At 34.2% G+C, this 15998-nt stretch overlaps 1 protein-coding gene across 2 annotated transcripts; it reads right to left on the bottom strand.

The window, feature by feature from the left end:
- Positions 1-6321: 6321 nt before the first annotated feature.
- Positions 6322-13230, bottom strand: LOC105323716 (uncharacterized). 2 transcript variants are annotated; one of them, XM_066071612.1, is made up of 6 exons: positions 13189-13230; positions 11480-11622; positions 10665-10962; positions 9982-10167; positions 8829-9180; positions 6322-6905 (listed from the first exon to the last, which is right to left on the bottom strand). In XM_066071612.1, the coding sequence occupies exons 1-6, from the start codon at positions 13196-13198 to the stop codon at positions 6824-6826; spliced, it is 1071 nt and encodes a 356-aa protein (XP_065927684.1). In that variant the 5' UTR covers positions 13199-13230; the 3' UTR covers positions 6322-6823. The 2 variants fall into 2 exon arrangements, with proteins under 2 accessions (XP_065927684.1, XP_065927683.1); XM_066071611.1 differs by lacking the exon at positions 13189-13230 and adding an exon at positions 13009-13118.
- Between the last annotated feature and the right edge of the window lie 2768 nt (positions 13231-15998).

The following is a 15998-nucleotide window of genomic DNA, read 5'->3' as shown; positions in this document are numbered from 1 at the left end:
CCAAAGTTGGACAGTCAAACTAATTGAAATCCCCATGGAAAGGACCTTATTTGGTAGTAGATTCAAAACCCCCTCTACACACTATTCAAAATAAAAAAGGAAAGCAAACTGTACACCATGATAGAATCAAAATTTCAAAAGGCCCCATTCCATTTGCTCTCAGACAGATGCGTAACCAATTATTTCTTCCCAATGAAGAACAGGATGTGGTTGCCATTGATTGCTCAAGCAATGACATTCCTGGCACTTCTATGGATAATGCATCCCTCATTTCAGTATCCTGCAAAACAGATGATAGTTCAGATAATGCACCAGGAGTATACCAAACAAGAAGGGGGAGAAATGTCAGAGTGCCAGGATACTTGAAAGATTATTGTAATTAAATCTTTCATTATTGTATTTTTTATGCTGACAAGTACTTTTAGGAAAAACTGGTTTGTTATGAAAATTATGTAGATATTTGATAAGGTTGAAATCTTAAAATCTGTTGAAAGAAGTTTACACTTTATTCACAGATTTAAGCATTTCTGAATATGTAAATACATGTATATATTTTGAGAAATAATAATTTTGGACGGTGATCTGTTGACTACAGCATAAAGTATTCAACAGATATATTTTTCCCCCATTATCATAAAGATTACTTTTCTTGCGTATACAGATGTCAACATCATAATGGCTTCCACTGAGGGTCTTCTTGATCTCGTGTTTGATGAGATGAATTTTAAGCCTGATTACAGTCCGGATTCTGATGATGAAGAAAAGGAAAATGTGCCAGTTGTAAACATTTCTAAAAAGAAAAAGAAACAATGTACTTTATGCAAATTTCAAGCTTCTGTTATGAAGAGACACATTATCTTAATGCATTTACCTTGGTTTCTTTACCCGCTCACTGCATGTTGGGATTGTCAAGTACAACTTTCCACACCTTGTAAGCTTTTTCAGTAGCATATTAATGTTCAAACTGTCAGTCAAAAACATTTTGATAATGAACAATTTCTGAAATGGTGTTTCCTTATACTATGGTTTCTGCACACAATTTCTAAATTCTTTGAGGTTCCATTTGGCAGTTTACGCTCTTTCGTACAGCAAAAGAAAGAACTGCATCCTTCACCAAGTAAAGAACCATCATTTACCTATGTTGAAACTTGTCTCTTCCAAGAATTATACACTGGAAGTTGATTAGCAATATTCTAAAATTGTTCAGCAAAGATCAGCAATCAAAACTTTCATTAGTAAAATCAATGACAGATATATCTGGGAAAGAGTTCAAAGAAATTCCCTCAAGCGTATCTATTACAGATGTAGTAGTGGACTCCCATTTTCATCTTGATCAGTTGTGCAAGAGAAACCATGTATTGAATTTTCAAGTTTTGGCTGATTATTTTCACAAAAACATTCATGTTTTAGATTTTGTTATAGCAAACTATGTTTTTCCCTTTTCTTGGAAGTTGTGGAAACAACAAGTTAACTTGAATCCTAAAATTTTTGTTACGTTTGGAATTCATCCTCATCTTGTTGACAGAAATTGGGGTCACTTCTGGAACGACTTGATTCATCTTGTATCCTCTAATTCTTGTGTAGCCATCGGAGAAGTAGGAATCGATCTTACTTCAAAATGTTCCATACATAGCAACTGTCATAATGAAACATGTAGTCAAAGAATTTGCCATCAGCAAATACAGTTTTTTCAGGAGTGTGTTCTACTTTCAAAAAATGTTCAAAAACCTTCAGTAATACATTGTCGTGATTCAGGGAATGGGGAGGCAGCCAATATTGCTTTGAATGTTTTTAAAGATTCTGATGCTCTGCAACTACAAATTAATCGCCACTGTTTTTCGGGAACCATTGAAGAACTGGCTCTATGGATTGATAAATTGCCAAATGTAAAGTTTGGCATTACTTCTAAACATTTAACTGCTAATACTTTGAAGAAAATTCCCTTGAACAAACTTCTTTTGGAATCAAATAGTCCGTATTTATCTCCCCATGGGCCTTGGTTTATTTCATCTTTGGCTACACAAGTATCGAAGATTTTGAACATTCCGCCAACCGTTCTTATCAAAATCTGCAACAAAAATGCTAGGGAAGTTTACAATGTATAAAGTACAGAATATTTATTTACCTGTATGTTTTTATGTCTCTTGATTTTATGCCTCCAATATACTATAATGTTTACACATCTTAGTATCATTTTTATGCCGTTCATACAAGTAGTATCGAGAGACAGACAGTCTATATAGATTTCAGTATTTGTCATATAAAAAATAATGGCAGTGTCTTATCGAGATGTTTACACATCTTTTTGGCACTGTGCATTACAATGTACATAAATGCAAGTTATTTATATAGCTTAATTGAATATAATGTTTTTCTTACTTACTTTTGGTCTAATGTTGATAATCCATGTACTGCGATATGCTGATCTACGTCTGTTGTAAAAATAATGATGTCATCAATAAAATTGTCAATGATCGTCATTCCATACAAGAACTTGCGCATCAATCTGGAAAACTTCGCTCGAGCTGTCACCAATCCAAACCGTATGACCCGGAATTGGAAGAGTCCGTTTAAGGTTTACACGATGTTGTCAGTAAACCTTATCTGTATCCCTTGGATAGGTCTATTTCTATAGAATACCTTATAAATAACAGATTTTCAGAGAGACTTCTCATTGAAAAGGGAACTGTATATGCTTTTACTCTTATAGGTTGGTTTGAGTTTGTTAAGGTCTTCCGTTTCCAACGGAAGACCTTATAGTGATTGTAATGTTTCTTTTTATTATTATTATTCTTATTTTTTTCCCCGATTTTTTCAGAGATGACTGGATATATTTTCTTGAAATTTTCAGGAATAATAGGAAATGATAAACGCTAGGGACGTTTTTTTCATTTTTTCAAATATCATTTCCGGTCGTCCGTTTCCTGTCCCACAACAAAAAAGCTTGTCACCTCGAGATCTCAAGAATGGTAAAGACTTGAACAACGAAACTTTGTACGATAATAGACCTGTGTATGTAGATGTGTTTAAACTATTTTGTTTTGTTCGTCGTTACTTCCGGTCGTCACCGGAAGCACTTAAAAAATAGTCATTTCACGTAATAAATTCATTTTCCACAAATTAAATATATAAGTATAAATCTACACATAAGTTATCTATGCAATTTTAAATCGACAAAAAAATTCTACTTCCGGTGAGATATCTCAATCATCTCAGGTAGCTGTTTAAAACACATTTTGTACCCGCGAGATCTCAGAAACTATAAGTGATCAAGGCCCGAAACTTTCATGGATGATAGACATTTGATTGAGGATGTGTTAAACCGGTTTCATTTTGTCTTCCGTCACTTCCGGTCCACACAGGAAGAGTTCAAACAAATCGAGCTGTTTATCAGTTAAACTTTTTGTCTTTGATATCTGTAGTGTGCTCGATGAACAATAAAATGCAAAGGGCAAGTATACAAAAAATAACTAATAAAATTTACATTAAGCACTTCCGTTTGTCCGTTTCCTGTCCCGAGACAAAAAACCTTATTTCGATGAGATCTCAAAAACGGTGACAACTTGAACAATAAAACTTTGTGGGATGATAGACCTATGTATGTACATGTGTTTACACTATTCTGTTTTGTTTGGCGTAACTTCCGGTCGTCACCGGAAGCTCTTCAAAAATAACTATTTTTCCGCATTAAATTCTTTTGTCATAGAATAGATATATAAGTATAAATCTATACATACGTTATCAATGCAATGTTATATCAACAAAAAAATTCTACTTCCGGTGAGATATCTCAAATATCTCAGGTAGCTTTTTTGAAACTCATTTTTATACAAACAAGTTCTCAGAATCTATAAGTGATCAAAGCGCAAAACGTTCATGAATTATAGACATTATATTGAAGATATGTTTAACCGGTTTCATTTTGTCTTCCGTCACTTCCGGTCCACACAAGAGGAGTTCAAACAAATCGAACTTTTTATCAATTTAACTGTTTTTCATTGATATTTGTAGTGACTTCGATGAACAATAATGTACAAAAGACAAGTATACAAGAAATCTTTAATACAATTTACACTGAACGCTTCCGTTTGTCCGTTTCCTGTCCCGAGACAAAAAACCTTATTTCGACGAGATCTCATAAATGATGTCGACCTGAACAATCAAACTTTGTGGGATGATAGACCTATATATGTACATTTTTTTAAACTATTTCATTTTGTTCGGCGTAACTTCCGGTTGTCACCGGAAGCACTACAAATAATATGTTTTTCTTTATTTATTTCTTTTACATGGAATGAATATATCAGTATACAATCTTCGATGTGTCATCTTTATAATGTTAAATTTTCAAATAACTGTTCCTTCCGGTGAGATATCTCAAATATCTCTGTGTAGCTTTTCCTTTTACAAATTTGGTGCCCGCAAGATTTTAGTCACTGTAAGTGAATGAAACACAAAGCTTTCATGAATGATAGACATTTGATTGATGATATGTTTAGCGGGTTTTATTTTGTCAACTGCCACTTCCGGTTTTCACCGGAAGGATTCAAATAAATCATATTTTTAACAACCAAACTTTATAACCTGTTTTGTTTAGTTCGGCATTACTTCCGGTCGTCACAGAGAGTACTTCAAAAATTGATTTCTTTTTCAATCTCGTTGTTTTACATGGAAGTAACGTCTGGATATATCATTTACAATACTTATCATATTAACTATTTTCTCTATGTAAGAGAAGCAATGTCTACGGTTAAATTGATTCATGTATATCAAAACGGAAGACCTTTTTGTTGCTTTTGCAACAAGAGTCTAGTTTTTAATATCATGTTCAATCAAATGCGTATATCCTGGATTGTCAGACAACACATCATCAAACTGGTTCAAAAGAGAAGTAACCTTCTGCCTGTCTTCAGGGCTCAGGTCTTGGTTGATGTCCACACTCGATAACTCCTCGTTGTCCCCGACACTTGGTAATCAATATTCCTCGACTTTTTCATTTTCAGGGCAGTCAATCACAGCAGAACTGACTATAGCTTCATCGCCTTGACTCTTTTCTTCTGAATCAGCATTCATGTCAATATACTTTTCAGTCAACATAATTTACCTTTCATGTCGATCTGGTAGTCTACTTTGTTGATCTTCTTCGTTACACTGAACGGACCTTTCCATCAACAACTTATTGGAGTCTGTGGGCAGCAAAACTAAAACATTGTCCCCTACTTTCATATTCCTTGCTCTCGTTATATATCTACTAGTCTTTGACCTGTGCGTGCACGGGTGACATTGCATATTAGACATTTACGAAATAGGTACATCGACACACCGTATTATTGACATTAACATTACAGAGCTATAAGCCTTCAATAATGCTATTGATTTCACCACACTTTCCTTAGTTTGAATAATCTAACTGTGTCTCGGGAAAGGCCCTCACCACAGTTAGAATGCCCCCTTATACCCGTAATGTAGCAGAAATGCAGAATCGCCCCGGAACGAGAAAGTTAATTAAGTTGCCTTGAAAATAACAGTCAAATTCATCACAACAAACCTTTCTGAGATTGCAAATACCTTTCAACTAAAAAATTTAATCCATACAATGCAAGAATTCAACACCTTTCCACCAACCCAACGTACACGTATTTCTTTGTAAAACTGGGTTCGTAGGAGATTATTCATTTTTACGATAAAACATATTCTGTCTTTACTCTCCTTACAAATATAATGTAACTTTTTTGCACGTAATCAAATATTTTTTGTCATCACGAAGACAAAGGTAAGTACTCAGGTGAAACGTATATTTGTTATTTTATACTACCTCTCATAAGAAATCATTAATATATACGAACAGAATATATTGCAAAAGTGAAAATTTACCCGTATTTGTATTATCATTCCTGAGTTTAATCATGCAGATGTAATATTGTGGAAACATAAACTAAAGATCCCGTTTGCTTGAATGTATTGCACAATTAAGCGCAAGATTGTAAAATACCAAAAATCCAGGCGATTTCCAGGATTTTTTGAGGAATTTTTGTTGATTATTAATTAGTGAAGCTTAACTAAATAAAAATTAAAACAAATTGGTAATCTTCAAGTACCAATGATGTTTAAAATGTATAAAACAAAAGACAGTATTCTTCCGAGTTCTTGGTATTAAAGACCAAAAATTCGAGTCTATTATTTTAATATAATAGAATAGATATAACAACTGAAATAATTTTACTGTACTATTGAGTTTCTTTTTCAGAAATCAGTTTTCAATAAGAAAAAGTGTTATAGTATTGAATGACCACAAGAATCAATTCTAAAAAATAATGTTAATTGCATTTTTTCTCTCTTTATTTCCCTGTCTGTCTCTGACATGGGTTTTTTTACCACACTTTTGGAGTTCCAATGGGCACCGGTCTCAAATAATGCTTACATCAGGTTACTGACTGTGGACCAACTCGCTGAACTTTTCTCATTAAAATCAAGATTATACATAAATATATTCCTAATTCTCTATCCTTCTGAATAAGAAATTGAAACTCTCAGCAATATAAACTCAAGCAGCTGATTATTAATGGATGCAAAAGCATTAATATTTGATTGGCGAGATTTTGTGCTAAAAAGTATGAGGTAGAATAAAAATGAATTATTTATTAGATCAAGAAAAATTCAGCGAGTTGGCCCATTACCAATGAGTGTATAAAAGACTCAGGATTTCTGAGGAATTGGGAAATTCTCATTAATCTTTGTCGCTCTCCTTCTGAAAATGTCATTATTTTTCCAAGAAACGTCTGCTCTCTCTCTCTCTCTCTCTCTCTCTCTCTCTCTCTCTCTCTCATTGCTGGAACTGAAGAAGTCCACACTGCACCAGTTTGTGTATTTTTTCACGAAGTTCGGAGTCCGCTTGCTGTAACAATCTAAAACATAAAACACACCAAATAATATATCAAAGGTATTAAGGACAATTGAGGGTACTAGTAATGTAAGAGTCACATTTTTTTAAAATAAAAATTTTGGTCTTGACACTTTTCTTGAGCGCACTGTTTTAAAATGATTCAATCTGCATCAAGTACTGTGAAATCACAAGATTTTATGGTGTCTCAATTTTCGTGGAATTTGTGGATACCTCTCATTCACGATTTAACATCCTCCACGAATTAATAAACTAAGGTTTTAACGTTGTATTTTCCTTTGTAAGTGTAAGAGAATACACAAAAGTAAGTCCCAACAAATCTGTAAAATTTAAGCAATCCATGAAAATTGATCCCCATGAATTGCAAAGATTCAACAGTAAAAGAACAAATCATGCAAACAGCAACAATATTTGTAAAGCCTATAATAACAAAGTAACTTTTATGATCAATTCTGTGTAAGAATCAATGATTTATAAAAGGGTCTGGCCACGCATAGTAACCAATTTTCTTAAGATTACATACATGGACACACCTAGGTGTAAAATAAAAAATTAAGTAGTGGTTGGGGGCTGGGGATATCCGTTGCCATGGTAACCAAGGCTAAAGATGGAAAAATAGCAAAACTTATCTACTTTAAAGCCATATTAGAAGGTTTTGCCTACTAATGTAAACTATCAGACATTAAATAATCTTTGTTCTATTGTCCATTCATATTTTATAGAAGAAAACTGATGGAGAAACCAATACTTTTATAATGTTACTATGGAAAATTTTTAAAATTCGTCTTTTGTATTTTTTTATAAGCTGAAATGGTAAATTATTTATTTTTTATATCCTTATCAATGTCCATGCAATATACATTTTATTTATAAAAATTAACACCCGTTGCTATAGCAACAAGGCCAAGAAACAGAAAAACCTGAAAAATTAAAGATGATTTTGATATGCTGTAATTCCTGAATTTAGAAATGTTCAGCAATTGTTTTTGTTGGAACTTGTAGAAATATGCCTAAAGTTCTATTGTATACCACGAAAGTTTTTGTAATTCAACACAGAAGTGTTGTTACTAAGGAAATTAAAGTTGCTTAGAAAATCACACAGAAATCTTACTTTTTGAAAAGTCCATAGCAACGGCAATATTTTTTTAGCAAATGTCAGATTTTTTTTCAAACTGCTTTCAAGTACAGGACATACTAGATATTTTCTCACCCATTGATAAAAGTTATCATTACTTTTTATACCAATAAAACCCATTCAAATATTCCTCAAAATATTAGAAAATACCTTATTTTTTAGCTTGTTGTTACCATGGCAATGGTTCTCAATTTTTATTTATAAATTTATAATTGCACAACCACAATACTGTATACCATAAAGTTTTGCATTTTTAATTCAAATTAAATGAAGAAATCATATTTTTAAATTTCTCTTTAGTTACCATGGAAACACTTTCAATATATGTATTTCTCCATAAATGTTTTTCTTTTTCTTGAAAAATGACATTTTTGTTTAATAATATATTCTACCCTAGATGCCCTAAGTTGTGCATATTACTTACAATATGTTCAAAAAAAGGGCATTAAAATGTCATTTTCACATCTCTACCCTTTGTTACCATGGCAATGGGACCACATAGCAACAAATAAATTGTGTTAACCTTTTTTTACTCATCAAAGTCTATCAAATTGTTAAGTATGAGGAAAATCTGTGACTATGCGTGGCCACCGAACTTCGATTCTTACATAGAATTGATCTTTTATTACGTGTGTTATTTTAAAAGATATTCATCATTATTAGAAATCTCAGCCATAGAAGGTAGACAACTGTTTTCTTGATTGCTCACAAAAATTTTGTGTTACAGGTATAGAAGATCTTGGTAAGCAATTGCAAGCATCCGCTTAGTTAAATATGCCCCAGTCTTTATACCTTGTTCCTTCATCCGGATTAAACTTCAGAGATTCGATCAGTTTCATCACTTTAGGATCCAACAAGATGTTACGGATCTCAGGATTGGCTACGATCTCCTGCATTCTCCTCTCATCCTCCGCAGTGGGCTGGTTAGGGTTGGTCGAGCTCCTGACTGACATTTCAGCGCCCCCTGTTGGTGACCTTGTATACAGGGTCTCTGACATCACAGGGTTCATTGTTGGGGGCGGGGTACTTTTGGCCTGCTTGATTTCTGACTCAGAATTCAGCTCAACAATTTTACTCTGAGGAACAGGTTTGCTAAGAGTAGTTGTCTTTTCTTGTTTATCAGCCAGACCAGAAAAATGTTCACCTAAATAATACAAATAAATAAATAACAAGAAGACACTGGGTCTGTACAGTCACCATAGTAACCCTTTTAATTATTATTTAATGAAATAAGACAATCAATGAAAAACATTAATTTTGTAGACAACAAGGTAAATTGGCAACAGCTTTATAAAAATACCATGTAATCACAAATATGTTATCAAAATAACAGTACTCATAATGAGAGAGAAAAAGAAAGAGAGAGAAAGTGAATGAGGTACAGCTCAATAATTGATAAACATGATATTTACAATCTACTGTGTTTTCCCATTAAATTCTGTGATCTTTACATGCCTTTTAAATGCAACGACTAATCACTGGGTACACAAAGGTTAAAATAAGAAGTTTTATTATGACGTCACAAACATTGAATGCTGTAAACTGCAATGTCACAAGCGAGAATCAAAGTTCACGCTTGTGGTTGTTACAGTGGCTCTTCCATTAGTATGAACTGACCCTTATGATAAGATAGGAATTTTAAGGTATAAATTACATTAATTTTGCAGACAAGGCAAGAAGTTAAAAAAATGTAAATATAAGCATTAAATCATGATTTTTTGAAGTATACAGTCTCATAACTACAGCGATGTGTGCATACAAATTTTCATAACGCACTAATGTGCGTAACTCAGTTTGTATGCACACATCGCTGCAGTTATGAGACTGTATACTTCAAAAAATCATGATTCAATGCTATAATAAATTGCCAGTTTTTTTATAATCAGAGATAAAGAGATAATCCAGCAGCACAAAGAGATCATAATCCAGCATCAAAAAGATGTACCCATGATTTTGCAGAATGCTGTGAGGAATTGCTGGATTTCTTTATCGTCTTTGTATCGCTCCATGGCTTGGACTGGATCTGACTGGAACTGGTTCACAGCATCCACATATTTCTTGTCCCCTAACTTTTTGAAAAGTGTGTCGTTGGCCTCGATTTCCTTCATCAAATTGTCATCCAGCCATTCATCTGCGATTGTAAAAACAACGAAATATTAACCCAACAAATGATATGCTTCTACAGTACTGTATACTAAATATTTAATTATGCTATAACACATGGCTTCCTCAAGCCTCGTAGTTTTCGTGTTTCTTGAAGAACATGTCGATGACTTATTTATTTCATTTAGTTTGAGCTAATAAATCCAAAAAATTCATTTCAAGGTAACTATTTATTTGCTTTAAAAACATCGCTGGATTGGAATAAGAATTGCACATTGTTAAAATAAAAATACACACTGTTCCAGTGTCCTTCTTTTATGATAGAATAAATATTAAAAATTATCAACGCCCGACCACATCTGTTTTTGAAAATGTTGGCCTGAGAACCAAGAGATTAATTTTTTATGGCTTTAATGAAACTTTAATGAAACAAAACCCAATTCATGCCAATGCCCCTGAAATATTTTGCCCTACCCCGTCCCCTTCTATGTGTTCTCTATACCCTTGTCTCCATCCTCCACTCACCTTTATTCTGTACCATTTTCTGAGCCTCAGCCGTCAAGGTCTGCTGCACCTCTGGGATTTGGTGGCCCACATCAGGGGACTTCTTGGTGATGTATGGCACGTCCGGTGAACTCTTGACATTTGACCCTGAGGATGATGAACTCTTGACCTTTGATTTCTGTGAGCTGTTTCCTCCAAATAAGAACCCTTTCTTGAACCCTCCAAAAGTTTCAGAGCTGGGTTTGCTGGGTGTCTTACCAGCTGACTTGGCTGTTGTGGGTTTTTCTGTGTGACCAGTCCCAGTTGTATTCTGTGCATTCTGTAAATATTATTAAAAATTTTAGATAATTTTAATTCTTAAAAAATTCTATCATGTGTAAAAATTGTATAAAAATTGCAAGATTTAACTTTCTATATGTGGAAAATACAAGGGGCCAATCCTTAATATCTGCTGCTACTTTTTCCCTAGAAAGACTTTCAGATTCAACAAAGCTTGTTCTTCACTTAATTGTGTGATCAAAGACATACAGCAAGTAGTTTTTGATGGATGGCTATACATGATAGGGAACAAAACATTCTGGGATGCACTCAGAAAAGTTTGGGGAAGAATGTATTGCAGTTTCTCCCTCTTCTTCCTGCATATTATTTTGCACTGACAAGCTGCCCTCAATATACTAACAAGCTGCCCTCGATATACTGACAAGCTGCCCTCAATATACTGACATGCTGCCCTCGATACACTGACAAGCTGCCCTCGATACACTGACAAGCTGCCCTCGATACACTGACAAGCTGCCCTCGATATGAAAATTCACCAGCCCTATAGTGACCATTACCTCATTGTGTGGGTTAGTCTGGGGTACGGCATTTCTTTGAGCAGTGTCTGTTGTCGTAGTAACCTTTGAACTCTTCACCTTTGACTTAATGGCCTCCGCTTGTTTCAGAATATCGGACATATCCTCCAGGGGAGGAATATCATCTGTGGAGAAAAAAAATATGCATTGAATTAGGAATTATGATTGCTAGAACATTAATATGTAAATAATCCAGCAAGCATGCAGGCTACACAGATAATCTGTAGAGATCAACGATCAACAAGTTTGAATTCTGTAATATCAATTAATTCATATTAAAAGTTATGTAGTGTGTACTCATGTTTTAGATGCCTTGGAGTCTCAAATATTAGCTACTACATATAGATTGAAGAAGTTAGAATGATCTAGTAAAACTATAGGATTTACTGATAAATCAACAGTGCCTTATAATGAAAGGTCAGATACAATTTTAACATATAAATATATAGCTTGGATTAAACCTATGTATAGCTGTATTTAGCTAGTAATTAATTATAATCATTTCTTAAACAACCTTTTAAGAACGTAAAAAGAAAATTGCACTTTACTACAGTACCAACCTGTTTATAAAACTCCATAATTTAACAGTATTGTAAAATACTTGCGATTTTTCTCTATTTTGATTAAGAGACATAAAAAACATTTATAATATATGTTATTTATGTCTTTGTTTGAATGAAAGCAAACTTGTGAAAACTTGCATTAAAATCGCTAAATATAGCTGAAGGAAGCTGTGGAGACAAAGGGCGCACTTGTTTCAGACATCCGGGCGACGAGCCGGTTCACTTTTATCACATGATCACATTGATGCGGCAAGATTTCTGAAACGAGTAAAATTTCAGCCGGAAAATGGCTGCCATTGTAGTAGGAGCGATAGGCCTACACATTATAAATGATGTTCTCGAAAGTGATGAGGAAGACGACGATTTGGAAGATATTTCATTAATTAATTGCACTCAAAGTTTTCTTTTCTTGCATTATTTGTTCATAAAATACACAGACTGAGATGTAGCTTCCACAAAAATAGAGAGAAAAGCAACGTTAATAGTTTAAACGTAAACAAAAAATGCCCGAAAAGATTACCCGTTGTGTCACAACTAATCAGCTGTTAATGTTAATAAAATAAAACTATTTTAGCCAATTATAAAACGGATATTGTACGTGCAAGAAGACGTTAACCTCAGTTTTCCGCCATGTTGTTTTCCATGTGCCCGCTCGAATTTTTTCGGGCGATCCGGGCTACTTTCTGATCGCCCGGCGGCTTAGAAATATTTGAAACAAGTAACTTACCCGCTTCCGGAAGTATCATCCGGCTTGACCCGGCTAATGAAACAAGTGCGCCCAAATAAAGTTACTAAAGTTATGATGATAAATGTAGTGATTGTACTTTGCATGTCATCTTCGCTACCAAATGTCTGATTTATTCTTATACCCCTCATCTCTTCGTCCTTGAGAATCTAGACTAACCCTTGGCTAGCGAAGATGCATGCATGTACTACCTGACTACAGACCGGTTTTCACGTTTGGCGTCCATAACAACTTCACCAATCCTAAGTAATTTCTCGATCGTACAATAAGATCATATAAAGATTGTCCCATTATTAGATATGAGGATTAAACCATCATTAGAATTGAATTATCTACACTATTTATGATAGCATTTGCTAGAAAAAACATTTTTGTGAATGTACCTTCGTCCATGTTTTCTTACAAGAATTATCGGTATCTCGAACCCGATATTTTTAAGCACTTAATATTCGGCACTCCCCACACCTACCCACATCGTAAAAAAAAAAATATCAAGATATCATTTTAAAAGACGAAATCTATTCATTTTAAATTAAATTTAAGTGGTTTGATTTTAATAAATATATTTTGGGGAAAAGAATTTTGAAGATTCTAGTAGTTAAATTTAGGCATGCAGAGTGAAATACGTTGGAGTATAGTTTGGTTGATCCTTTTCGATCTTTAATGCAATTAACTGCAAGCTATGTCTATAATGCCTCAAACTGATTAAATGTTTACCATATAGATTTCATCTACTGATGCTGGATGGTATGGTTGAGAACCATTATCCACGAAATTCTTAATTCTCTTTTTCCTTGGAAAATGTGTTTCATTCCATCAATGTTCAAATTTTCCTGTCTCTTCTTAACTCTCATCCAAAAAGATTTCCTCGATTTTTGCACTGTCAGTGTTGCCATCAAATTCTAATTCCTTCAGCGACAGGAACACTTTCTTTCTGCAAATGTTTACTGAATGCAAGTTGTCAAAATATCTAAGAATCGTTTCACCAAGAAGACTGTATCTGAAAAGAAAGTCAAAATTATGCATATATTATACATGTATACATAATACATTCAGTACGTGGTATAGAGAAACACTCCGATATCAAATTCTCAATACATGTACATACATATAATAATCTGCACACTATACGATTAATCTGATACGAAACTCTTCTCCAGATGTTGATGCAGCCATAGATGTACTGTCATATGTCATAACACTGACCACGTAGTCGTATAATACATCAATAGATTAATTAAATACTTCATATACATCTTTGATTGAGGATTGTTAAATGATGCTTTAAATAATGTTATCAATATGGTACATTCCGACAAAAGTTTCATGAGGTTCAAAATCGTTGTCAACCCCAAATGACCTCTCCCTTTTTGCAATTGTTGTAACAGGAGAACTCGTCTGTGATTGGTGTGCATGGTTCTTTGCCAATGATAGGGACATCGTACAATAATTAACTGTACAGTATATGTGGATCTGAAGTAAAGGATGTGCCCCTCTCAAATGAAAATGTCAGAGCACACTGACCAGAAATCTGATCCGGATTCGTATCTGGTGTATTGGACTTTTGAGTATGTCCAGTAGCTAGTTGTACGAGAATCACTTTTAAGAAATTGATCACTCCAACCTACCATACTTTCTTCCTCTCTAGATGTGCCAATTAAACGGTTATCCCCAAATCCAGTTTTATTTTTCAGCTGAACTTTTCCTTTTTCGCTTTTGTTTTGCCCAAAAATAAACTGATAAGACCGACAACTGTTTCTTCTTAGAACAGACTTCGATGGATGGGTATTGTGTGAGGAGAAGAACGAAATGGTTCGGTTGATACATTGAACTTTGGGCATTCTCGACTCAAGTACCCCATCTCTGTAGATACATTATACATATATATGGGTGTGGTTATTTGTGTATATTTACATTTTCAATTGTTTTTGTCCATGAAAAGTTAACATTACGAATAAATTTTGAAGCCTAGAGCGAACTAATTTGAAAAAAAGACGAGTGACACAAAATGGGCGTGTCTTATAGCATAACCGAAAAATGGTATTGGCTGCGCCGCATAGTAATGCCTATATATTGAAAATAATATAAATATAAGTAATAAGGAATTATACTTTTAATATGTGGAGTGATAATTTCGGTCGGAGCGTGGTCAAATCTATCATAAAGCCCTTTGGGCTTTATTGGATTTGACCACGCCCCGACCGAAATTATAATTTCGGTCGGAGCGTGGTCAAAATTATAATTTCGGTCGAAGCGTGGTCAAATCTATCATAAAGCCCTTTGGGCTTTGTTGGATTTGACCACGCTCCGACCGAAATTATCACTTCATATACTAAAAGAATGATTCCTTGTTCCTTAAATATAGTCAGTCATCAGTCTAGTGTATTTATTAGACTGATACTACACTGTATGCGCGGATTTAGAACCCCCCTTATGTGGATTTAAGAAGTTTGAATTTTCCAGGGCGCCAGACCTCTCCCTCCCGCCCCTCCAGATCCGCGTATGCACTGCAATGGTTCTTCAGGACTTCAGCCAGAGCCTTGATCTGTAGAATCTAGCTCTAGGATTAAATCAACAGCAGTTCTCATGGCTTCTGTGTTTATCGAATACATAATATTGTTATTCTTGTGAAATTTTTCTGTATTCTACATATCCACAAATGTCATCTCATGGGTAGAATTATATCCATCTCTTTAAAATTGCATGAGGTCGATATAACTTTCCTTTGGTTTAAATTGTTTGCTGGGGTGAGAAGTCTTAATTATGCAGCTATTGAGGGAATATTTCTACATAAGAAAAGATATGCAGCTTAATTATAATGGCAACATTTTGCCATCAGTGATCATATAAGCACTGCATCTTTTTTTCTTTTATGACCTCTATAGCCTGATAGCTGATCGAGGAGAAAGGATTTCTAAGACACTTAAATTTAATATTCTCACAATATATTGCGCCATACTGTGATGTAGGCAAGATGTTATATATTAAATTTGTTTAACCAATCAAATAAGGTGTTACATTCATAATTAATTTATGATCAAGAGATATTACAGAAACACCTGCTTAACGCTTAAGCTATTTAGGGATCGATGGTCATGGTCTTTTTAATGCTTTATCCATCTCCTTTAGAAGGAGGGATTTGTATGAAGATATTACTAGTTACATGGTTTGTAGTTGACCTAATATGGTTTAT

This window comes from Magallana gigas, chromosome 9, assembly GCF_963853765.1.
Source record: "Magallana gigas chromosome 9, xbMagGiga1.1, whole genome shotgun sequence".
NCBI lineage: Eukaryota > Metazoa > Mollusca > Bivalvia > Ostreida > Ostreidae > Magallana > Magallana gigas.
This window is presented reverse-complemented; position numbering and strand designations above follow the sequence as displayed.

What these genes read in the sequence shown, in the direction of transcription:
- LOC105323716 (XM_066071611.1), bottom strand. Translation starts at nt 13,096, where the DNA reads ATGGGACAATCTTTATATGATCTTATTGTACGATCGAGAAATTACTTA. An exon ending in GAAAATGGTACAGAATAAAG is followed by an intron (nt 10,168 to 10,664) that starts GTGAGTGGAGGA and finishes TTACAATCGCAG; the next exon opens with ATGAATGGCTGGATGACAAT. An exon ending in AATCCGGATGAAGGAACAAG is followed by an intron (nt 6,906 to 8,828) that starts GTATAAAGACTG and finishes TTTATGTTTTAG; the next exon opens with ATTGTTACAGCAAGCGGACT.